The 23,748-nt window shown below is 48.0% G+C and overlaps 1 protein-coding gene across 1 annotated transcript; it reads left to right on the top strand.

Moving 5' to 3' along the window:
- Positions 1-1,341: 1,341 nt before the first annotated feature.
- Positions 1,342-23,748, top strand: ADGRF4 (adhesion G protein-coupled receptor F4). The gene is made up of 10 exons (XM_077317099.1): positions 1,342-1,538; positions 6,038-6,153; positions 9,536-9,572; positions 13,271-13,425; positions 16,432-16,641; positions 17,327-18,685; positions 19,539-19,580; positions 19,691-19,729; positions 21,793-21,861; positions 22,642-23,748. The coding sequence occupies exons 2-9, from the start codon at positions 6,067-6,069 to the stop codon at positions 21,817-21,819; spliced, it is 1,956 nt and encodes a 651-aa protein (XP_077173214.1). The 5' UTR covers positions 1,342-1,538; positions 6,038-6,066; the 3' UTR covers positions 21,820-21,861; positions 22,642-23,748.

Below are 23,748 nucleotides of genomic sequence, written 5' to 3'. Positions count from 1 at the left end.
GCAATCCAGGTCCAGGGTAGCTTTTAGGCTACCTTCATGGAACCGCAGTTTGACTACCCCTGACTTAAAATATGCCTTTTGTGCAGTCCAGTCGTGGACAATGGCAGTGGGGGGTAGCAAGGGGGAGGGTATCTCACCACGGGGGGGGGGGAGTGAGGCGCTGGCTGCGGCGGCCTGGAGCGGACGATTCGGACGCCACTGCGCACAACCCTAATTCCGAGCTCCTTGGAAGGAGGGTGGGAAAAACAAATACCCTCCCCCTCGCCACCCCCACTGCCATTGCCCACGACTGGACTGCACAAAAGGCATATTTTAAGTGGTGACGCTCTCTCAACTCACCCTGGACACCAGTCGTTCTGAACCGGTGCTCCGGATCTGAGCTGCGCACAACCCTTCTAGCATACATGGTTCTCCCTTCCCACTTTGCACTTCCCAAGACCGTTCCAATGCGGTTGGCCCAAGATCACACCGAGTAAACTCTGTTGCTGTGAGTCAACTACCTTGGTGTAACAGAAATCACGTTCCAGTCCATCATGAGGATCTTCAGCCAAATGTGCATGGTGAACCCCACACTCAGCATGCGTACTTGGTCCACAGGGTTTGGGGAGAGGGTACCGAATCAAACCTTTAGTCCATCAATTGTCTATTCTGACTGGCAGCAGCTCTCAGGGTCACAGGAGATGCCAGGGATTGAACCTGGGACCTTCTGTGCCCCAAGTGGAGGCACCACCCCTAAGCCACAGCCCTTCTTTCCCATCTATGCCCTTTCTTCATAACGTCACCATGAGTCAGAAATGACTTGACGGAAGCAAACAATGACAACAAAACTTCTGGAGAGGTCAGGTCCATTGTCTTTATTAAAAGCAGGAGAACAGTCATGTAGTGGATGTGGATCTGCCATGGATCAGAGACAGGTCCAGGGTGGGATGGTAATGTCACAATTATGATTGGCCACCGCACAGCCAGATCCTGACTGCGGGATCCAATCAATTTGAACCATTGGCTGGAGTTTTCCATTGCTCTGTTTGGGATTCAAGGGGATGTTTTTGGGGAGTTTCTCCGTTCAGTCGGTATCCTTGAGCTGGGCTCAACGAAGAACTGAAATGCACTTGCAGTGTTCGTGTTCTTGAACCCACGGATTTCACGTTGGGTTGGCCAGTTCCATGGAAAGCACTGGCGGAGCATTAATTTTGGCCAAGAAGCTGCGGTGTCAACAGTCACTTGTGCGCTCAGACGTGGGAGATCCCTCCCTACACATCTGACTCAGTGCTTTCCCTCCGCCCGCCCTCCCAGCAATCTATAATAGCTGCCTGCATGTGGAATTCTGTGCCAGAGCGGTGAGTTAATCGAGTTATGCAATGATCGCACCAATGCGAAATTTCCTTACTGTACCAGTCCGTCCGGAAATATGAGATCTCTGCCCACAGCTGCTGGGTAGTGCAACTTGACATGATCCTTGGGAGGGAGACAGGAGGTGCAGAGGAGAACTGTATCCTTCAGCTGTCGGGCCATTTTTCTCTTTCAGAGCTCCCGAAAACGTGAGTACTATCGCTTGGGAAACTGTTGCCCGGTTTTTCAAAAATAATCCTGGTGTACATTGCAGGAGACAATACTCATCTAGATCCTAAAGAATATGATGCAAGAGGAAGCAGTCCTGAATCCCAGAAATACTGTGAAATGCTTCCTAAGAAATAGTTTGAAATACTTCCTAAGGCACGGAGGGAGGGGTCAAGGGGCAAGGAAAAGTTTGATATTCTGGAGACCCGCTTTTAGCATCTTGGTAGCAGCAGGGATCTTAAAAACAAAGGGGCAAAGGCTTGTGTGTTAATCTGAACCCCGTCTCCTCTGCCGGAGTCAAACATCTGCAAGCCAAGCAGGAAAAAAACGGTCTCTGCCCCCTTCGTCTCTTTTTCTTCCAGCAACCAGCACTCCAGAACTTGTCTTTTTCAGGCCAGGGAATCATATATATTCCCCCCCCCCCCAGGGTACAGCTGTGTGGTTCTCCCCATCGATCCGGTGTGGTTTTTCTGGGGCATAAAGTGCAGGGGGTCAGAAAGGAGGAGACGGTGGCAAAACCCCTTTCTGTGAGCTTCGCTTTTGCTTGCGGGATTTCAGATCCTGTCCGCTTCCATTCCAAGTTGGCGAAAGGATATCTGTAGGCATGTGTTGTAGCATCCCTCGCTCTGGTTGCGGACATCCCTTCGATTGCTTCTTCCTTGTTGGAAAGGAGTCCCCAAAGCAAGAGAGGGATTCTGCACAGGTTGCAGTTTGAGATGCCATATCTAAAGAGCCAGCTGGATCAGTCTGCTAGACATCTGATGAACCCTGGCAGGCTGGCCCAACTTGTAGGTGCAGTTGAGGTCTCCCGCCTCTTGTGGCGCAGGGTGGCAAGGCAGCTACACCTACACCCTGATCCAGAGCCTCTTGTGGCGCAGAGTGGTAAGGCAGCCATCTGAAAGCTTTGCCCATGAGGCTGGGAGTTCGATCCCAGCAGCCGGCTCAAGGTTGACTCAGCCTTCCATCCTTCCGAGGTTGGTAAAATGAGTACCCAGCTTGATGGGGAGTAAACGGTAATGACTGGGGAAGGCACTGGCAAACCACCCCGTATTGAGTCTGCCATGAAAACGCTGGAGGGCGTCACCCCAGGGGTCAGACCTGACCCAGTGCTTGCACAGGGGATACCTTTACCTTTATCTTTAGACTCCCTGAACTCCACAAGGATGTGGAAATATCTGACGGTGTCAGCCAAAAGATGATGCTCTTCCCCTGTTAAAAGCAGCCTGAGGATAAGTGGAAATTGCTCCAAGAATACCTCGGGGAGGGTTACCAGCTTCCTGGAAATTTGAGAGTAGTGCCTGGGGAAGGGAGAGTTTGGGGAGGGACTTCAGTGGGGTATAATGGCATAGAGTTCCCCAACAACACCCCCCAGAGCAGCCATTTTCTCCAGGGGTGGTGATCACTGCTATCTGGAGATTAGTTGTAATTCTAGGGCAAGGGTGGCCAAACTGTGGCTCATGGGAACTGTAGTCTGTGGACATCTGGAGAGCTAGTTTGGCCATCCTGTTCCAGGGGATCTTGGGGATCTAGAAACTGACAACCCAAAGTCCTCGGGTCCTAAAAGCTACAAATAAGGAGGAAGGGAGAATTAGTTGCTCACATCCATGAATGAATCCAGGAGTCAGGAATGTTCAAGGTAAGGTTAGGATTCTAATTTCCCTCTCCTCTGCTCTTTCTCAAATCCTGTTCTTCTCAAATCTCAAAAACTGGAGGAAAAAAAGTGTGTGTGTGTGTGTGTGTGTGTGTGACAGAGAGAGAGAGAGAGAGAGACCCCTATACCCAGGAAAATAAAATAAAAGGGATCATAAAAATGACCCGCACACTGAATATAATCCAGAAGGATATATATTTGAATGCAGCAGGCAGGGTCCTTTCAGGCACACCCTGGAAAGCATATATATTTTGGCCTGGGCTCCAACAGCTGCACTGGTTACCAGCTGACTTCCAGGTCAAGTTTAAGGTAATGATATTAGCCCATAAGGCTATCCACAGTACAGGTCCTGCACCTCTGAGAAACTGCCTTTCTACTTATACCCCCTGAAGAATGCTTCATTCTTTGAGTACCAACTGGTTGGTTGTCCCTGGGCCCAAAGAGAGAGGTCTGGCCTCAAGCCGGGCTACAACATTTTCTGTCCTGGCCTCTACCTGGTGGAATGAGCTCCTGGGTCACATCAGGGCCCTGTCGGAGTTGGAGTAAGATGGAGCTCTTCTGCCAGGCTTTTGGTTGGGGTCAAAGTTAACACCGGTCTCCCTACCTATTTAAGGCCATCCCCACCCAGCCCCGGACACCCTGTGGAAATATCGGAACTGTTTTTAACCTCTCGTTATAGATCAAAATTAATTTTAAGACACAATCTTATTTGTTTTAACTTTGTATTTTATATAATTTTGTACACCGCCCTGAGCCGGCTTGCCAGGGGGGTGATGTAAAAATCCAATAAATAAATAAATGAAATAATGAATAAATAATTTATTAGAATGTAACATCCCATTCTTCTTCCAAGACATTCTGGGGAGCCTCTTGAATGCTCCCGGCATCCACTTGACTGTTACAATTCACCTGTGAAGTAGATTAGGCTGTGAGCACATGACTGGCCCCAGGACCCCCCAGGAGTCTCCTCGCAAGTAGAGATCTGATCCTGGATTTCTCAGGTTTGGGTCCATCCCACCACATTGACTCATTGACACATGATATGGTATTCTTGGATTCCAAGTTACTTTCTTTAAAGGGTAGCCATAGTGGCCTGTAGTAAAACAGCTAGGCCGGAGTCCGGTAGCACCTTCGAGGCCCTCAAGATTTTGGGAGTAGAAGCTTTCATGACTCCAAGCTCCCTTCATCAGGTATCTAAGTGGAAAGCTTATACCCCCCCACCCCCCAACTGGTCTATAAGGTACTACTGAATTCAAATCTCGCTGTTCAGAATCAGTTTGCTTCTTTTTTGATCAGAAGCTCTGTGGCTGAGACCAGTTTGACAACTCCAGCTTGAGAATTTCCTGGAGTTTTGGGGATCAGGGCTGGGTCTGCATGGAGCTTTTTTTTTTCCCTGCTTTCGATCCTGCTGAATTCAGATCAATTTGAACACGAGTCTTTGTGCTCCCCCCCCCTTGAAACAGAAACCCATTTGCATGAGGCTGCAAGCAGGCAAGCAAGTGGGCGGGTGAGGAGCTGGGATGAGTGGGGATGAGAACCCCTGATTTCATCCTCCAGAATTAAGAGAACTGCCTCCCATGCTGATCTCTCGGCCTCACCTACCTCTCAGGGGCTGAATCTGCAGGCAGGCAGGTAGGTGAGTGAGCAGGGGGTGTGGGGGGCATTCAGGGGGCAGCCGAGGTGAGTGGAGATGAGACAGCTGGCCCCTACGCTTGCCGCCCTCTTTAGCAGCCTCGCTCACAGGAGAGGAAGGGAAGGTGATTTTAAACAGCTTAGAGACACCTGACCCTGCTGAGTGACTGTGGGCCATTCTCAGTTCTCTCAGAGCTCTCAGCCCCACTTCTCTCACAGGGTGTCTGTTATGGGGAGAGAAAGGGAAGGCAATTTTAAACTGCTTAGAGACACCTGAGGTCTGCTGGGTGACTGTGGACCATTCCCAGTTCTCACAGAGCCCCACATCCTGCACAGGTTGTCTGTTATGGTGAGATGAAGGGAAAAGGTGTTTGTAAACTGCTTTGAGACTCCTTTGGGTAGTAAACAGCAGGGTACAAAAATCCAGCTCTTCTTCTTCTAAGGGACAACAGTGAAAGAAGTATGTGGGCACATAACATTATATCAACAGTAAAAAATGGAGTCAGAAAGAGCAGGGTGGACACCTGTGTACTGTGACTACCCCATGTGGATTAGGGCAGGGGGATATTTCAGTGTCTGTCACCTAATTCACACAAGAAGGGAAATGAAGAACGCAGAACTGGGAGGAATTGGTTGCCATGTAATCTCCACCTAAGAAGAGTCCCCAGTCTGATTTTCCCTTCACATATCTGAAGACATGGCTCTGGAAAGCTCATCTGTAACCACTATGCCACAATTCCCAAAGGTCAGGCCTCTCCCACACTCAACTAACATTCCACACCACAGGTTCTTGACACCCATATCTCTACACCCATGCCCTCATTTGCCACTACTCCACCACAACCTCCCACACAACACACACATTCAACCTCATGCCCTTACAGACTGGACAACTCCTCCCCTTCCCCTTCCCACTGCCAACCTCTATCTTAATCACTCTTCCTTTCTACCACCTTCTCTTTTTGCTATTTCCCCTCTCCCCCCTGCTAGCGCCCGTTGTATCAGCTACAATGGGCTTTAATTCTAGTATATAATAATCAAAAAATTTTCTAATGGGGTGGATCCAACTGTCCTCCAAGTAACCTTCTCAGTCCTAAAGAGACTTCTTCCCCTAGAAGAGTTTTGTAATCTGGAGGAAGATTCCTTAGATGGAAGGAAGAATTCTGGTGTGATTTTCATATATTTCTTTTCTTTCAGGAAAAAGAAGCTAAATGTGATCACCCAGCATGTTTGCACAACAGCTAATATGTCCCTTACTGGTTATTTTTTGTGCCACCTGGATTTCCTTAGGTGAACCACAGACCAAAGGAGAAGTAAGTCCTCTGAGTTCGACTACACTCATATACCTTAAAATGATATTTTGCCAGGGTTCTTTTTGGACCTGGAGACAATGAACACACCAGGAGATAAGAGAAATGCTATTTTTTATTGATAACAGTTAGCATGCAGGTGAAATTAGCAGTACAACATAGATGTAGCAATATATACCAAACAAATCTATCTCTCTTCAGCTATCAGGAGCCCTGTTATGATATTGGCTGGGCATCAGGGGAAATTATCTCCCAATCAGAGTAGTTCAGCAGTGGAACGGGCTACCTAAGGAGGTGGTGAGCTCCCCCTCACTGGTGGTCTTCAAGCAGCGGCTGGACAGATCCTTATCCTGGATGTTTGAGGCTGATCCTGCATTGAGCAGGGGGTTGGACTACATGACCTGCATGATCCCTTCCCACTCTAGGATTCCATGACAGCTGAGATAATGACCCCTGGCCAAGGAGTGTACTTGGGCCCAGTCTGCACTGAAACTCCCCTTGCTGAGCCAGCACCCTATTTTTTATCCCTAATTTTAGGTGGTAAACAGGGTTGATGGATTACTCCTGGCTCCCAAGTCCTCATTCCAAGTCTGCATAACACCTGGGCTGTGTGCCATGATAAAAGATAACAGCAGGTGAATCCAGTCCAACTTGGGACCATCCTTTAATGTTCTACACTGGTAGATCCTCCCCAATTACAAGGAAATGACTAAACATGTTTTTCACTTAAGGTACTGCATCTCATCATGAACTAGCAGACTCACAGGGTGTCTGTTGTGGGGAGAGGAAAGGGAAGGAGATTGTAAGCCGCTTTGAGCCTCCTTTGGGTAGAGAAAAGCAGCATATAAGAACCAACTCTCCTTCTTCAGTGATATCAGGGCTCTCTCAGCCTCACCCACCTCACGGGGTGTCTGTTGTGGGGAGAGGAAAGGGAAGGAGATTGTAAGCCGCTTTGAGACTCCTTTGGGTAGAGAAAAGCGGCATATAAAAACCAACTTCTTCTTCTTCTTCTTCTTCTTCGGAGCAGAATATATAGAAAGTGAGGGATATAGATAGACAGGTGGACAGACAGATAATTAGTTGGTTAGTTTAGAATGTGAGGGAAATACCAACCACCGCTTTAGGATCAGAAGGCAATTTTTTTCCCAGGCCAGACTGGCCAGGGATTCTGGTTTGGGGGATGGGCACCGTCTGGGCGTGGGATTGGGGTCACTGTGGGTCGACAGGTCGTTGTGAATTTCCTACATTCGGCAAGGAGTTAGATAACCCTGGAGGTCCCTTCCAACTCTATGATTCTATAATTCTAAGACATATCACTAATCTCCGTATCACCCCCACTGCCAATGATACACAAAGGGTCAGAAAGAGTCCACAACCTTGTTGAAGCTGTGGGCATTTCTCAGGTTCCAAGAACACTGGACAGGCAAGTGTGACAAAATGGTTGCCACCAGTGTGCGTGGACTGGCTCTTTGGTTCTGGAAAGAAGGAAACAGGCATGAGGAAACACTTCTATAGATATTGCAGCATCCGTAGAACTTTGGGGGTTATTTTTGCTATACCAGGTGCCCAGTTATTAGGATTGGTTCTAGGGTTTGAGTGGGGGTTGGCCAGTAAATCCCCAGATGCCCCTGCCCTGCCTGTTTCCATACCCCTTTTCCTGCCCTACCTGTATGCTCACCAACCATTCCTACACCTGTCCCTTGCCTGACCCCTCCCACCTGCATCCCAAATTCCAAGCCACCTGCCTGCCTTTTCACGGATGGTGAAAGGGATGGTGTGAAGCTTGTTGTAGTGCAGGGCAGTGTGCATAGGCGGAAGCACTGAGGAAGTGAAGGATCGAATGTGAGCAACAGGACAGGGAAGAAGTGGCTAGGAAAGGCGCAAGATTAGGTAGGGCAGAGGTCAGGGGCTGTGGCCTCAGTGGATGCCTGGATTCCAGGTAGGCTGACACTGTTGCTCCCTGTTAGCGGTTATTTTTGGCAAGAGAGAAGGATAACAATCACGGGAACAAATGAAACGAATTGTTCCTTGGTGTTCTGGTTCGTTCTTGTTATCTTAATGAACTGGACTAGTCAGTTAATTTTTCCTTGTTTGTTTTGAGACAAAGCCAGAGCTGCATTACAAAGTTATCCTAAATCTCTCACTCAAATGCCCCAGCACTGCCACTGGACTTCTGGTCACCCAGCAAAGAAGGGGGCATGTGATAAGTCACGTCACGTCACAAGGTCACCTCCAGATTGGACTTTGCCGGCTGAGTGGCACATAATTTTCACAGAAGAAAAAAGACTCAAGCTGGTGATGGCGAAATTATTTCTTCCAAGGAAAAACAATGTTCAAAACAATTTCGAAATGGGTTCCTCGGTGTAGTCCGTTTTCGATAGCTTCATCAGTGATATTCTCAACATTGTTAATAATTCAGTCTTCTCCAATTGCATTCTTTTGGGTGATGAAATTATAGAAAATTGGTAATATTTTGCTTTGTGTAGTTCAATCCCCAAATGGTCATATAATATCCAAATTTGTAGGGGTCTACTAATATCAGTATCACAATGCGTAATTACTCTTCATCAGTGACTTTTTTCTTCTGCTTATATTACGGCTGGCGGGTCTTCACCTGTGGCACATAATTTCCAGCAGGCAGAAAAAGCTGTCAAGCCATGGTCCAATGCTTGTTTGAATCAGTGTGTCTTTTCTGTTATTTCTTTGTAAACATCTTTTATGTATGTTCCAGGGATGGACCAGAAATGGTGCTTGGTTGGGAATGAAGAACATATTGCTTGCCTGATATTCTGGAACTTGTAACTTCTCAAATATCCTACATGCTGATGAGTCATAGAATCATAGAGTTGGAAAGGGACCTCCTGGATCATCTAGTCATCTATGCAGGACACTCACATCCCTCTCGCTCATCCACTGTAACCTGCCACACCCTTGAGCCTTCACAGAATCAGCCTCTCTGTCAGATGGCTCTCCAGCCTTTGTTTAAAAATCTCCACAGATGGAGAACCCACCATCTCCCGAGGAAGCCTGTTCCACTGAGAAACTGCTGTCAGGAGATTCTTCTGGGTGTTTAGATGGAATTTCTTTTGCATTAATTTCATCCCATTGGTTCTGATCCGTCCCTCTGGGACAAGAGAGAACAATTCTGCTCTATCCTCTAAAGCAGAGATAGTCAACCTGTGGTCTTCCAGATGTTCATGGACTACAATTCCCATGAGCCACTGCCAGCGTTTGCTGGCAGAGACTCATGGGAATTGTAGTCCATGAACATCTGGAGGACCACAAGTTGACTACCCCTGCTTTAAAGCACAGAAAGTCAGTTTGGAGCAAGTTGTTATTCACATCCAGCCTCTTTCATCAGATTATCCTTTGAATTATCTTTCAGATCTCCAAAAACAGACTGAAGGCTGGAAGTCAACAAGGTACTGCTACAGTTTTGGGGGCATCGGAAGCTATGTAAGGGTCAGAGGCTCTGGTTCCCCACCATAAGCATTATTTTTTCCCAGGCACAGGTTTTCAAGGTTTTCTTTTAAAAGCTTCAAGGCTACCTTTCTCCTGCCCATTTTGTTCTTTTCCACCAGCCAACCCTGTACAACACCTGTAGTTTGCCTTAGGCAATATGAAGGTGTTCTCCAAACAAGTACAGGCAATTAACTGAGTTTTGCAAGTGATTCTGCATTGTAAACAAGAAGCTGCTTACAAGGACAGACACTGTAATTCTAAGAGCATGTTCCCATGTGGTAAGCCCTATTTTATTTCATGGGGGTTCCTCCCAGGAATGTGACTTACCTCTGAATGGATCTGCATAGGATTGTTTCCAAATGCTTGCGTGGATTTCACATGGCTTGCATGGCCATGTTCATGCGTTCTTCAGGAAAATTCAGAAAGTGATCAATTTAGAGATGGGCTGTTCTTCCCCTCGGCTGTTCTAGCAAGCAGATATAGCAATGTACCAGTTGGGAACAGATTTTGTAAATTTTGCCAATTAGAGCTTGACTCAGTGCCACCTATTTGACTTCATTGCCCAGAATTGGACAGAATCATTTGACATTTGTTAGCTGGTAGGTCCCCAGAGCCTCTTGTGGCGCAGAGTGGTAAGGCAGCCGTCTGAAAGCTTTGCCCATGAGGCTGGGAGTTCAATCCCAGCAGCCGGCTCAAGGTTGACTCAGCCTTCCATCCTTCCGAGGTCGGTAAAATGAGTACCCAGCTTGCTGCTGGGGGGTAAACGGTAATGACTGGGGAAGGCCCTGGCAAACCACCCGTATTGAGTCTGCCATGAAAACGCTAGAGGGCATCACCCCAAGGGTCAGGCATGACCCGGTGCTTGCACAGGGGATACCTTTACCTAGGTCCCCAGAAATAACGAAACTGGGGGCCGAATTCTTGGCTACTGTGATATAAAAGGACAGTCAGCTAGGCAATAATCAGTTCTAGACCAGGGGCATCTACAGTTGGGGGAAATTACTGATTGCTGGGCATTCTGGAGGAATTGTTGGTCACTGCTTATTTTATTTCTCTTATTGTTTTATTTAGACCAGGGGTAATCAACCTGTGGTCCTCCAGATGTCCATGGATTACAATTCCCATGAGCCCCTGCCAGCAAATGCCAGCAAATGCTGGCAGGGGCTCATGAGAATTGTAGTCCATGGACATCTGGAGGACCACAGGTTGACTACCCCTGATTTAGACTATGCAATTTTTATCAACCGATTATGAATTACCCCCATTTTCATGATGTTTTTATATGCCATTAAAGGTTTTTGAAATTTGAGATGGGCTGTGACTCAGTAGCAGAGCCTCTGCTTGGCATGCAGAAGGTCCCAGGTTCAATCCCAGGTATCTCCAATTAAAAGATCTGGCAGTAGGTGCTGTGAAAGACCTGGTGATCCACGGTCAAACAATACGGACTTTGATGGCCCAAGGGTTGAATTCAGTATAAGGCAGCTTCATATGTTCATGAGATTCCTGAATAGTCTGAAGTTCTGGATAGATGCATTCATCCCAGAGGCTATAAACCAGGGTCCTGATCACCGAAAATAATTTGTAGGCTAATGCTTTCCACGCGCTAAGTCCTGATACGTATCTGTAAGCCACACAAAAAAGTGATGTCTGTCAATGGAATGGAATTTCCAAAACTTTCCCCTGCTTTGTTCCTTGGTCCCCCTCATGTGGAGAGTTCTAGAACTGAGGAAGCATGTTGGAAACTTTTGAGCTCTGCAGATGCTAGTTTTAGGTGTGGACCAGGGAGTGCAGTTCCGAAATTGCTCAAAATTAACATACAGGAGTCCCAACTATTGGGAATACCTAAGGCAATCTTTAGTTAGGAGAAGGCGCCAGCCGCAGAAGAAACAGCAGCAGAAAACACTGTCGAAGACAAGATACAAAAGGAGACCTGACTAGTTATACGTTTGGACTTGATGCCTTCCTTGATCGGAGTTTGGGTGTGAAGTCACTTTCCCACCCCTCTTGTGTTTGATCGACCAATGTGTGAAAATAAGAGACAGTTTGTCTAGCTAGAGGCCGTATGCAAAAAGGCAAACGGGATTGTTATGCATTCCAACTGGGAACATGAAATAAAGCATTTATATTACAGAAGAGCCTCTGAAGTACAGAGCTAAGGAAGGCTGGATGTGATGTGAACAGAGGGGCACCTCCAAGGAGCACAACTCCTGACTGGGAGGAAACAACTAAATTGACATGAGCCAGGCATGTCACATGACATTATTGTCTTTTAACCAGTGTATTTGTGTATTTTTTGCTCTAACCTGTCACCTGAGCCTTCGGGGAGGGCGGTATATAAATCTAAATAAATAAATAAATCTGTTGTAAATTTTCTGTTGAATTCATCAGCAGCTAAGAAGTATGGTCTGATGGGTGTAGTTTCTGTCCTACAGGGTTGTCATAACAAAAATTAATTAGAAATGAGTTACCATCAAGTTACAACTGACCTCATGGTGACGCTGGCAAGTGGGGCTTTCAAGACAAGTGAGCGTCAAAGGTGGTTTCCCATTGTCTTCCTCTGCAGGGTCTTTCTTGGGGGTTCCTTATCCAGCACCAACCTTGATTAGCTTGTCAATATCTGTGTGTAAAAAACATAGTCAAGTCATAGTAGATGTACGGTGGTCCCCACCAGAGGGCCTTCAAGGCAGCTAAGAACTAGAGGTGGTATACTATTGCCTTCTTCTCCAGAGTTATTTTTGGCGGTCACCCATCCAACGCCAACCCTGCTTAACTTGCCAATAGGCATGTGTAAAGCACCGTCAAGTTGCAGTATACACCAAAGGTAACTTTCAAGGCAACTGAGAAGCAGAGGTGATGTGCCAGGACCTTCCTTGCAGTCTCACTTGATGGCCTCCCATTCAAGTACCCATCTCCCTTAGCTTGTTAGTGTAGAACAGGCTTTCTCAACCAGGATTTCATAAAACCCTGGGGCTTCTTGATGGCCGTGGAAGGGTTTCCTGAGTGGGTGGGATTTTATTATTGTTATTTTTCTACAATTGTTAAACATTATCAGGTGATATGATCATATATGGCCATGTCAACTCCCCCAATGGCCAATGAGGGGCCAGGAGGGGGTGGGGAGGGGAGGGGCCCTGGGTGGGCATGTATTCAGCTCTGCTTCCCAACCATATTCTGCACGATTGGGCCATGAATGCTTCAGGGGTTTTTCAACGGTAAAAAAGTTGAGAAAGGCTGGTAGAGAAGTACTATAAATCCATCAATCTTTATTACAGTCATCCAGACCAAGTTATATGAAGTCAGTACATAAAACACCAAAAGAATATGGTCATTTAATGTAATACAGTTTAAAGCAGATAATAAAATAGAACTTAAAATTATGCTACTTTAGAGCATTGGATTTTTATGGTGGCGGTTAAAAAGTTGAGAAAGGGTGGTGGAGAAGTACTAAAATGTCTCTTGCGTAGCTGTGGGCATGCAAACAATCTTTTTTCAAGCCAGTCTTTGGAACTTCTGGCCCATTAAGATGGCAAGCCCTATTTGGAAGGAGACGGAAGCCAGTGATGGAATCTGGCTCACTAGCATTTCCGCAGTGATGCTGAACTTCCAACCAACTGGTGTTATTTTCCGCTAATGCTGCTGTATGCCATCTGCTATCTAGAGAAATGCGTGGGCCATTGTCACGTCAGTGGAAAGGACTGCACTGAGCCCTGTGACCGTCCCCTCCATGGAAAGATGACTTTTGCTTGCCCGGGAGGATGGTGGCAGAAGTCGGAAGAGACGTGTGCCAGCCTGGATGTCCAATCGCTCCTGAAGGTTAGTGCTGCAGTGCTGATGCTACTCCATTACTTCTGTACTCTTAGGCTGATTCTGCACTTACTTTGTTTATTCTGTTGTGGATCCTGCTGAATCCAGATCAATTTGAACTCGGGTCTTCCTCTTTCCCCCCCTCCCCATTGAAACAGAATGGTGTTCTGCACCTGGTTAGGGAAGCTCAGAAGGGGGGGGGGGGAGCCAAGCGCAGCTAGGGCCTCTTTCTTTCTTTCTTTCTTTCTTTCTTTCTTTCTTTCTTTCTTTCTTTCTTTCTTTCTTTCTTTCTTTCTTTCTTTCTTTCTTTCTTTCTTTCTTTCTTTCTTTCTTTCTTTCTTTCTTTCTTTCCTTGAATGGGGGGGGGGGAAAAGAGGACTGGAAACAGCAGATGAGGGAGAAAAAAAAAACAAGAGGTAAATCTCTACCCACAGAAGTTAGGGCTTCTAGAGGTTATTAGAGCGAAAATTAGAGCTTCCCGTTTAAGGCTTACAGCTTACAGCCCTGGCCAATCAGGGCTTCTCCACCATGGAGTCAAAGCAGGCACTGGGTCTGCATGCTTTCTCATGCTTTCTGAATCCGATTCTTTAAATATTGAGGGTTATTTCCACACCTAAATATTGCAGGATAAAAGTAGGGTCACTCCGGATCAATCCTGTTCGTTGCAGAGGGAAAATTTAAATCGCCCAAAATCAAAATGGAAATCGCATTCTGGCAGGGACTGAATCGACCTGGGATTGCAATAAAAGCTCCGTGCAGCTTACACCTTAGAGTTTCTGAGGAGGGTCCTGCTGGATAAACTTGGTGTCTCATGTTTACCTTCAGGGCTGTGGCCATGATGGAGCCAGTGTGTGCATAACCCCACCTGGAGCACTATTTTGCCCCCCCCCCACATATTTTCGGCATGTGCAGTGTGGCCCTTCCATTTAAAGCATGATGGTTTATTTTTTAGAACAGAAACAGTCCTGGTTCAAGTAACCTTTGTGGCCAAATGCTTCCTGAAGGAGTTCAACTGATCTGCCAAGGTCTTTCCAGTGGAGGATGTTTTCTAAGATAGCTACCTCCTTATAAGCCAGCATGGTGTAGTAGTCAAGAGTGGCAGAATCTCACCTGGTGAATTGGGTTTGATTCCCCGCTCCTCCACGTGCAGCCCTTTGGGAGACCTTGGGCCAGTCACACAGGGTGTCTGTTATGGGGGGGGGGGGGGGGAAAGGTGATTGGAATATGCTTTGAGATGCTTTTGAGGGTACAAAACCCCAGTTCTTCTTCTGAGCCCCCACAGTCCCCCCTCTTAGCAGGGAACCTGGAAGTCCAGGGGATGTTAAGCCACCCCGGCCAGGCCTCTTGTGCCTCAGCAAGGTGAGGCAGGCACTAGGTCTGCAGATGCACTACACTCAGACCTGCCCTGCTCCTCCCAGCCCAGGCAGCTCCCTCTCCAGGCCTCACCGGGAGTCTGGCAGCCACTACGACCTCAGTCTAGCCCACATGGGAAGCTTTAGGTTGGAGGACTACTTTTCTTTAAGGATATGCATTCCTTAGAACAGTGGTCCCCAGCCCCCGGTCCAGAGACTGATCCCGGTCCGGAGATCAGTCGGTACCGGGCCATGGCTCCTCCTCGTCCTCCTCCCTGGATGCTACCTTTGGGGCTGCCCTGCCACTCTGCCGCCAGCTCACCTTTGGTGCTCTCCAGCGGCTGCCATGGATGGGGCTCCCCCTCTGCGTGGTACTGCGCAGCTGCTGCTGGCAGTGCCCCCCCCAGCAGGTGGCGGGAAGTCAGGGGTGCTGGCGGGAAAGCAAGTGGAGCAGGGACTCAGGCGGCGGCGTTGATGTCCCTCAGCAAAAGACTATCCCCCCCCCTGGGCCTCAGTAAAATTGTCAAGCTTTGACCAGTCCCCGGTGAAAAAAAGGTTGGGGACCACTGCAGAAGGAAGAAAATGCTGGACTTAAAAAAAAAAAGTATTCTTATGCAAATTATATATTTTTAGCCAGTTTGGTATTGTGGTTAGGAGTGTAGACTTCTAATCTGGAATAACCAGGTGCAATTCTGCACTCCACATGCAGCCAGCTGGGTGACCTTGGGCTCGCCACAGCACTGATAAAGCTGTTCTGACTGAGCAGGGTTATCAGGGCTCTCTCAGCCTCACCCACCTCACAGGGGGTCTGTTGAGAGGAGAAGAAAGGGAAGGTGACTGTAAGCCGCTTTGAACCTCCTTCGGGTAGAGAAAAGCAGCATATAAGAACCAACTTTCTTCTTCAGTAATCTCAGGGCTCTTTCAGCCTCTCCTCCCTCACAGGGTTTCTGTTGTGGGGAGAGGAAAGGGAAGGCGACTGTAAGCCCCTCTGAGCCTGCTTCAGGTAGGGAAAAGTGGCATATAAGAACCAACTCTTCTTCTTCTTCTTCTTCTTCTTCTTCTTCTTCTTCTTCTTCTAGCAATAGTGTCTCAGAGATGCTAAAAAGAGTACAGATGCTGACGCTTGGCCAGAGGCTTCTGGGAGTTTCTGTTGGAGGAGCGCCAGGCTGTGGCTCCATGACCCAGCCTCCTGTGCTTTACCACCTTCAGGGCTCAGGGATCTCCCCTCCTGCTTGTCTCAGACAAAAGGGAGCTTTGACTCTTGACACCTCCTACTGTGAGAAAACTTGTTGGGACTCCAAGGCCCTGCCAGACTTCACTCTTGTTTTCTCCTGCAGATCAACATGGCTATCAACCGGAAACTATCTTGATGGCTTTTGTGGTCTTCCTGGGTTGCAGTCGGAGTCTGCTGTTTTCGTTTTATTTTTATTGCTTGCTTTTGTTCTGTTCTTTTTTAGCTCAGTTGCTTTAGGGGCTTTCCAAAGCAGAAAACGTATCTTATAAATTCCCAAAGAAACGACACAAAAAACAGTCAAATCCCCATTGCCAGCCACGCAAGGTAATTGGAGGACGTCTCTGAGCTTCTCAGTAGGCAGTGACGTGTCGTCTCAGGCACCCAGGCTCAGGATGCAAGCCCTCACCAGAATGCCATTGTCTTTTCTAGAGAGTGTCCAGGTATGAGGTGCATCCATATTCAGCCCACGGTTCTGTGGCAGGAGCAAGAGATGGACGGTTCTGCACTGCTGACTTCTCGTGCATAATTGGGGATGTCCTCAGTGCGGAGCCTGTGGCAGGAAACATCGTTAACATCGTGATGTTGCTCCAAAACCTTTCCTCCGACATGTCTGCAGATGTCACCGTTGAAAAACTGAGGGTAGGTTTCATCAGAACACGTTGGGCCAAACGATTGCGTAGCACCGTGGTAACGTTCTGGTCTTATCTGTTGAGAGAAAATCTGTTGAGCATATTTGTTGCTGGATACACTAAAAGTTTGCAGGCAGTTCTGTCCATCATTCTGTTACGATTAGAAAAAACTGAAGTGCGTAATGGCATTGAGCCAAACAGAAACCAGGTGGAGATTAGTTGAAAAATACCAGGAAGTTCCTGATCTAACTATGCTAAATGCACATGTCCTCTGATGCCCCCTGCAGGATATTCTTTGTGTAAGATCTTGAATCATGCACACTACAGATCTTGCAGATTCCAGCATCCCTAACTCTTTGAGCCTTGGGAATCCTGACATAATAACAAAATGGCTACTACAGGAGGCAGAGCCCACCACGAAATGCCAGGCTAGGCAAAAGCTCTGTTTGACAGGATGCCTTTTCATCTCCACAGCCAATCAGAAGCCCTGTGGCACACAAGCCTGACCTGGTCCCGCCCACTTTCTAAGAATACCTGGAGGGCCCCAGGAAAAGGTGTTAGCAGGAGCCACGGGGGCCAGCTCTAATGTTTTGCTGGTACCTGAAGCTCAGCGGAGTAAGTCTGAGGTAAAAAATTGACACACCAACTTTTTTTTGTGAAGAATAACCGGTCCTTTTTCTGTTCTTCCCCCCCAGAGCTACAGCAAAATGGCCAACCACATTCTTGACGGCACCTCCCTTCCCAACTGGGCTTTTGTGAGTGAGAAAAACGCCAGCTCCATTTTGCTGGAATCTGTGATTTCATTTGCTGGGAAACTTCAGATCGGAAGCAGCCCTCCGGATGTCTCTGAGGCCTTCATCACAACCCAAGGTGCCCGGATCAATAGAGGCACACCAAAGAACAGCTTCACGTTTTCCTTGGGATTTAACGGTTCGAAGAGTCGCCTCAATGGGACGGTCTCCCTCCCGAGGGAGGGGCTCCTGCGTCTCCCTGCAGACTCCCAAGTGATCACCGTGGCTTTCCCGACCCTTGGGCCGATTATTGAAAAGACCCTCTCGAAAGGCGTCTCGGTGAACGGTATGGTGTTATCCGCCGTGTTGCCAAAGGCGCTCGAAAAAGTTTCCCTGGCGTTTGAAAAAATGAATAAAACAGTGAACAGCCTGTGCGTCGCCTGGCACTCAGCACACCGGAGATGGGATGAGACCGCCTGCGAGCTGGAAGACGAGAGTCCTGCGGTGGTGACCTGCCGCTGCCACCAGCAGCCCGCTGTGTTCCAGTCGTTCTCGATCCTCATGTCGCCCGTCAGGGTCAAGCATCCTGCCTTGCACTTCATTACCGGTGTGGGCTTGGTGGTCTCCATCGGCAGCTTGGTTCTGTGCTTGGCCATTGAGGCGGCTGTCTGGCGCCAGACGACACAAACCCATATATCCTACATGCGCCACGTTTGCCTGGTGAACATAGCAGCCTCCCTCCTCATCGCAGACATTCTGTTCATCATTGCGACGTTTGTGAATGCCACGCCCAGAAACTACGATGGTTGTGTCACCGCCACATTCTTTGTACACTTCTTCTACCTTGCCTTGTTTTTTTGGATGCTAGCTTTAGGACTTTTGATTTTGTACGGGCTGTTAGTCATTTTCCGGCACCTGAGAAAATCGACGCTGTTGGCCGTGGCTTTTGGTATTGGTTACGGTTGCCCCACGGTCATCGCGCTTCTTACTGTGGTCATCACCGAACCACGGAAAGGCTACCTGAGAGATGACGCCTGCTGGCTGAACTGGAATGAGACCAAGGCCCTCCTGGCCTTTGTCATCCCGGCTCTCCTTATTGTTGGTGTCAACCTGGTGGTGGTGGTGGTTGTCCTTGTCAAATCGGGACGATCGTCCATTGGGGATCGCTCAAAGACACAAGACCTGGTCACGGTGATCCGAGTTAGCAAAAACCTTCTGCTCCTGACCCCGTTGCTGGGACTCACCTGGGGATTTGGGCTGGCGGTGGTTCATAAAGCTTCTTTGGCTTTCCACATTGTGTTTTCAGTGCTTAATGCATTCCAGGTAAACCCAGCAGAATTTCTGGTCCGTACCACATTACGAAAGATCTGTACATCCATTTCTGGACACAAAGTGCAGATTCTCATTTCAAGATTCCAAAGGGTTTGGGCTAATGGTACCTGAAGGCCTCTCTCCTCCCATACGATGAGGAAAGGCTGAGTCTGGGCTTTTCAATATAGAAAAGAGATTACTAAGGGCGGAACTTTATAGAGATTTATAAAATTTTGGATGGGGTGGAGACAGTTGACCAAGAGAACTTTGAGCTGACTTCCACTGCCGGTACCACCTGCACGCTTAAGGGCTCCTTGAAAAACTACTGCATTGCTGGCAGCAACACATTGTTTATGTTGCTCAGGGGCTGGAGAAAAGCATGAGAGGACAGATGACATGAATACATCACTTCCAGTCACACTCCAGAAGTGACAGGGGGTAGCTCTAGGAACTGCCGGAAACACTATGGCAAAACAACATTGTTTCCAGCAATTCCTAGACCTACCCTTTGTCACTTCTGACCTGAAGTGACATAATGGTGTTGCTGATGTCACCCCTCTGTGTCTCTGCCTCCAGCCTTGGTGCTCCAGGTTTCTGCAATTTGAAACCTATAACTTGAATTCAAATGAAGACCAAAGATATAAATTTGGATTCCATGACTTGTTTGGGCCTTCTAGTGTAAACGAGGAGGCTTACCCTTGCCAGGGAAGAACAGATGGGTGATAGGCTGGGTTAAGCTTTCCAGGCCTTCAGATGTCTCACTCTAATGTATTTCAATATATTTCTAAAGCACCAATGAAATGTGAAGTTCTAATTTTAAGCAACAGCCTAATTTCCCTCTGTTTTCCATTTGTGCCTATCTTAGGGATTTTTTATCTTGCTGCTGGGGACTCTTCTGGACAGGAAGGTATGGGCCTCTTTGCTATGTTCTCCCTCGAGCACACTCATTTCCTGGTGCAAATCTGCTTAAAAATGACCTGTCTTGCATTTCTGTCTCCCTGTTTCCCATCTTGGTAGACAAGAGAAAGTTTACGGATGAAATGTTGTCCCTCAAAGGTGAGCGATTCTCGGCTCGGGAAAAGAAAACGATTGCAATTTCCGTTGTTACCTGTGCTTTTTAAAATATAGAGGAAACTACAATGCTGGGGAGAATACAGGACGACCAAGAGCAGCTGCTACGCTTGCCACGCAATGCTAGAAACCGAGGGGACGGTTGCGGGGCACAGTGCCAGGGGATAATTAAAAAAAAAAAACAGTTTCATGTATTTACTGGAAGTTCTTCCTGGAAGTGAAAAAGGGTAGCTCTAGGGAATAGCTGAAACTTTGTGGTAAAACTTTAGAGTTTACAGCAGTTTCTAGAGCAGGGGTAGTCAAACTGCGGCCCTCCAGATGTCCATGGACTACAATTCCCAGGAGCCCCCTGCCAGCAAATGCTGGCAGGGGCTCCTGGGAATTGTAGTCCATGGACATCTGGAGGGCCGCAGTTTGACTACACCTGTTCTAGAGCTTCCCCACTTCATCCCCACAAAATACTTGCAGAGCCGGCTTTGCACTTCTGCCCCAGATATGACCTGTCACAGTCATACATGTCCACTCCCCCCACCAGAAAGTTGGGAGGGAGCCAGCAGGTTATCAAACACTGGCTCTGCAAGTTTGTGGGGGGGAGGAGGGAAGTGGGCATACGTGTTGGCGGCAGGCGGCACCTGCAACAAAGCCATCAATACCACTCTGCAAGTTTCAGGTGAGGGGATTGGGAGGAAACTTCCCACTATATTAAATCACTAAAGTGTGTGTGTGGGGGGAGAATTGCCAAACTGGGAATTCCTCCAGCCCCAGTGGGGGTCTTACATCTCTACCAGGAGCTGATTGAGCCTACGCTAATGTAGTCCTGTCTGTGTTGGGAAAGTCATACAGATTTGGGTGTGAAGTCTGGGGAGCATGGGGTTTGGGGAGGGGAAGAGTATCAGGGGGGTCCATCCTAACAAACACTGGCTCTGCAAGTTTGGGGGGGGGGTCCGTCCCATTTTCTCTAGGGCAGGGGTGGCCAAACTGTAGCTCTTCAGATGTTCATGGACTACAATGCTCATGGGCCTCTGCAGGACCCCTGTGAACTGTAGTCCATGGACATCCAGAGAGCTACAGTTTGGCCACCCCTGCTTTAGGGGAGCAGATCTTTAGGGGAACAGACCCCTGCTTTAGGGGAGCAGTCTGGAAATCAGTTGTAATTCTGGGAGATCTTCATGCTTGACTACCCAATCCTAAACCCTTGTTTCAGATGATCCATTCTCTTTACACTTGTTTAAATCATTGAATTCCAGATGAGTTGACTTTTACTGAAGATATGTGTTTTTCTAGGCTATATTAACAATTGGGGCATGTCCCAACAATTCAAAACACGATCCTAACAAATCTTTTGAAGCCCATCGCGTTGATTTATTTCCGACATAAATAAACTAACTATGTTTAATGACTTTGATTGAATAGCTCACATCCAAGTTTAATTCAGGGTGAAAAAACCAGCCACAGATCCTCCCGGGTTTTTTTTTTGACATCAATAGACAGTTATGCAACATGATTGATATTTTAATCTGTTACTCATGAGTCTACCCCCTCGGTCTATTTAATCCATAGACAGCTTTTAAGGGACACAGACCAGAAAATTCACTTTGCCTTGATTTCTTTAAAAAACTGATTCAAGCATCTGTTCCTCTTAATAAAAGGGTAAGAGGGTGCTGGGAGGAGTTGGGACTCGTCGCTTACCCGCCAATCAGGGAGGCTGTCCCAGCTGTCCCATCCCTGATTGGCTGTCCTTCCAGCAAGTGGCCAATCAGGAGGGATGTCCTGCTCCTTGCTGCATCCCACTCCAACTTCTTCCATATGGAAGAATTGCCAGCCCTCAGTAAGGAGCTGGGAAGGAGGGTGGATGGTCAGGGACTGTGGCCGGGGTCTGTGGGAATGGGGGTAGAGGGATGAGGGAGGGAGCCCCCGCCAGCACTCCTGCCACCCTGATAATCTCCAGTGCCAGCGTTTCCTGCCAGCACTTCCCCCCACAAAAAACGATGTTACAAAACTTCCCAAAGGATGGCATTTTTCTTACTCGTTTCCCTTCACCATTTCAGACCCCGTCATCAGATACCACGTTGTGATCGCCTGAGAGAATCGATGAATTCTTGAGCCCCAAAGGGAACGTAAGCAAAGTAGCTGCTTGCTATGTGTCTCCGGTAGTCCTGTTTTAAACCAGAGTTTTCCTGCTTCTGTTCACCATTGTTTCAGCAAGGGGCTGATCTTTTAAGCCCCTTGTCAAAATGCTGTTTAAAACTGTTCAACTCTCTGTCTTGGTGCTCGGGCAGGGGTTTTAAGCTCTGGATTTTAATTAATAACCTTTAACATTTTCCATCTTGGTGATACTTTGTTATAAGCCACCTTATAACAGAGAGCCAGTTTGGTGTAGTGGTTAGGAGTGCGGACTTCTAATCTGGCATGCCGGGTTCGATTCTGCACTCCCCCACATGCAACCAGCTGGGTGACCTTGGGCTCACCACAGCACTGATAAAACTGTTCTGACCGAGCAGGAATATCAGGGCTCTCTCAGCCTCACCCACCCCACAGGGTGTCTGTTGTGGGGAGAGGAAAGGGAAGGCGACTGTAAGCCGCTTTGAGCCTCCTTTGGGTAGGGAAAAGCGGCATATAAGAACCAACTCTTCTTCTTCTTCTTAGGCGGAGGGGCCGTGGTTCAGTGGGACGCAAGGATGTCAGTCTCCAGGTGGGACCTGGGCATCCATGGGAATTATAGCTCATCTCCAAGTGACAGAGATCAGTGCCCTGGACTTGGATGGGAGGCCACCAAGGAAGTTCAGGGTTGCTACACAGAGGCAGGCAATAACAAGCCACTTCTGAACAGATGTGACGATGGCAAAATAGAGAAGATGCTTCACCGCTCTGGTCTTCTTTCTTTTCTCTCTCCACAGAGCTTTCCTGTGAAGGAATGGACAAGCCCTGCACAGTACCAAGTGAACCCCCTGCTCTGTTTTCATCTTCTCCTACAGCCTCAGCCACCCACCCTGTCAGCAAAGAGAAGCAGAGTGGATGAGGACACGGCATGCAACTGGGGGACACCAGTGGTGGACTGCCTGGTCAGAAGGAGATGCCGTGGCAAATCCTGTTGACCACGAAAAGCAAGAGTGGTCCACGTCCAAAACCATAGAGGTGGTGGGACTAATTGGGATCAGGCTGAGGTTCCCCAAGGAGAATGAAACGAAGGTGTTATTTCCCATCTGTCAGGTGTGCTTGTCTAGACTTAGTGCAGAGCTGCTAGAAGGTACTTTTGGACAATATTTCGTCGACCCCGTCATCACCTGTGCTACGTCCATTGAATCCAAGCCAAGCTCCTGGGGCATTTTGCATACACCTAGCTTGGTCCTGGCTGCTTTGGTGGGGGCAAGCCAAGCGGTCATCTCCACTGCTACGGATGGCAACTGTGGTGCATGGACACCCTCTCTGTTGGGCTGCCCCCTGCAGTCCCCTGGGTGGCTTGACCTGAGAACCGGCCCCTGCCTTAGCATTGCTGCTAAGAGGCATGGCGATAATTCAGGTTGCGTTGAAATAGAAGTAGAGTCCGCAAGTCCTTGGGTTTCAGCACATGTTTGCCCAGCTGCGATACATTCTTCTGTGTGAAGTCTCCATGGCTAAACTGAATCACACTATTGGTCCATCAAGATCAGTCTTGTCTGCTCAGACTTCAGCATGGCCTTTTTTCATTGGAGAACCTGCAACCTTCTGCATGCCAGACAGACATTCTACCACTGAGCCATGACCTCTCCCCATAAGAAGCTGACTCAGATCTTTGGTCTTTTAAGGTCAGCGTTGTCTCCTTGGACTGGCAGAAACTCTCCAGACTCTCTTCCACATCATCTACCACCTGATCTCCTTTTTTAACGGGAGATGGTGAGCACTGAACCTGGGACCTTCAGCACGCCAAGTAGATACTGCAGCCCCTTCCCATCGATATACATTCAGTATTGGAAAGTGTGTTTCTGTATTAATGTGATCGATTTTAGTAAATGTTACTGAAGATA

The sequence above is a fragment of the Paroedura picta genome, chromosome 1 (genome assembly GCF_049243985.1).
Source record: "Paroedura picta isolate Pp20150507F chromosome 1, Ppicta_v3.0, whole genome shotgun sequence".
In the NCBI taxonomy this organism is placed as follows: Eukaryota; Metazoa; Chordata; class Lepidosauria; order Squamata; family Gekkonidae; genus Paroedura; species Paroedura picta.
Note: the sequence above shows the minus strand (reverse complement) of the source record. Positions and strands in the feature narration are given on the sequence as shown.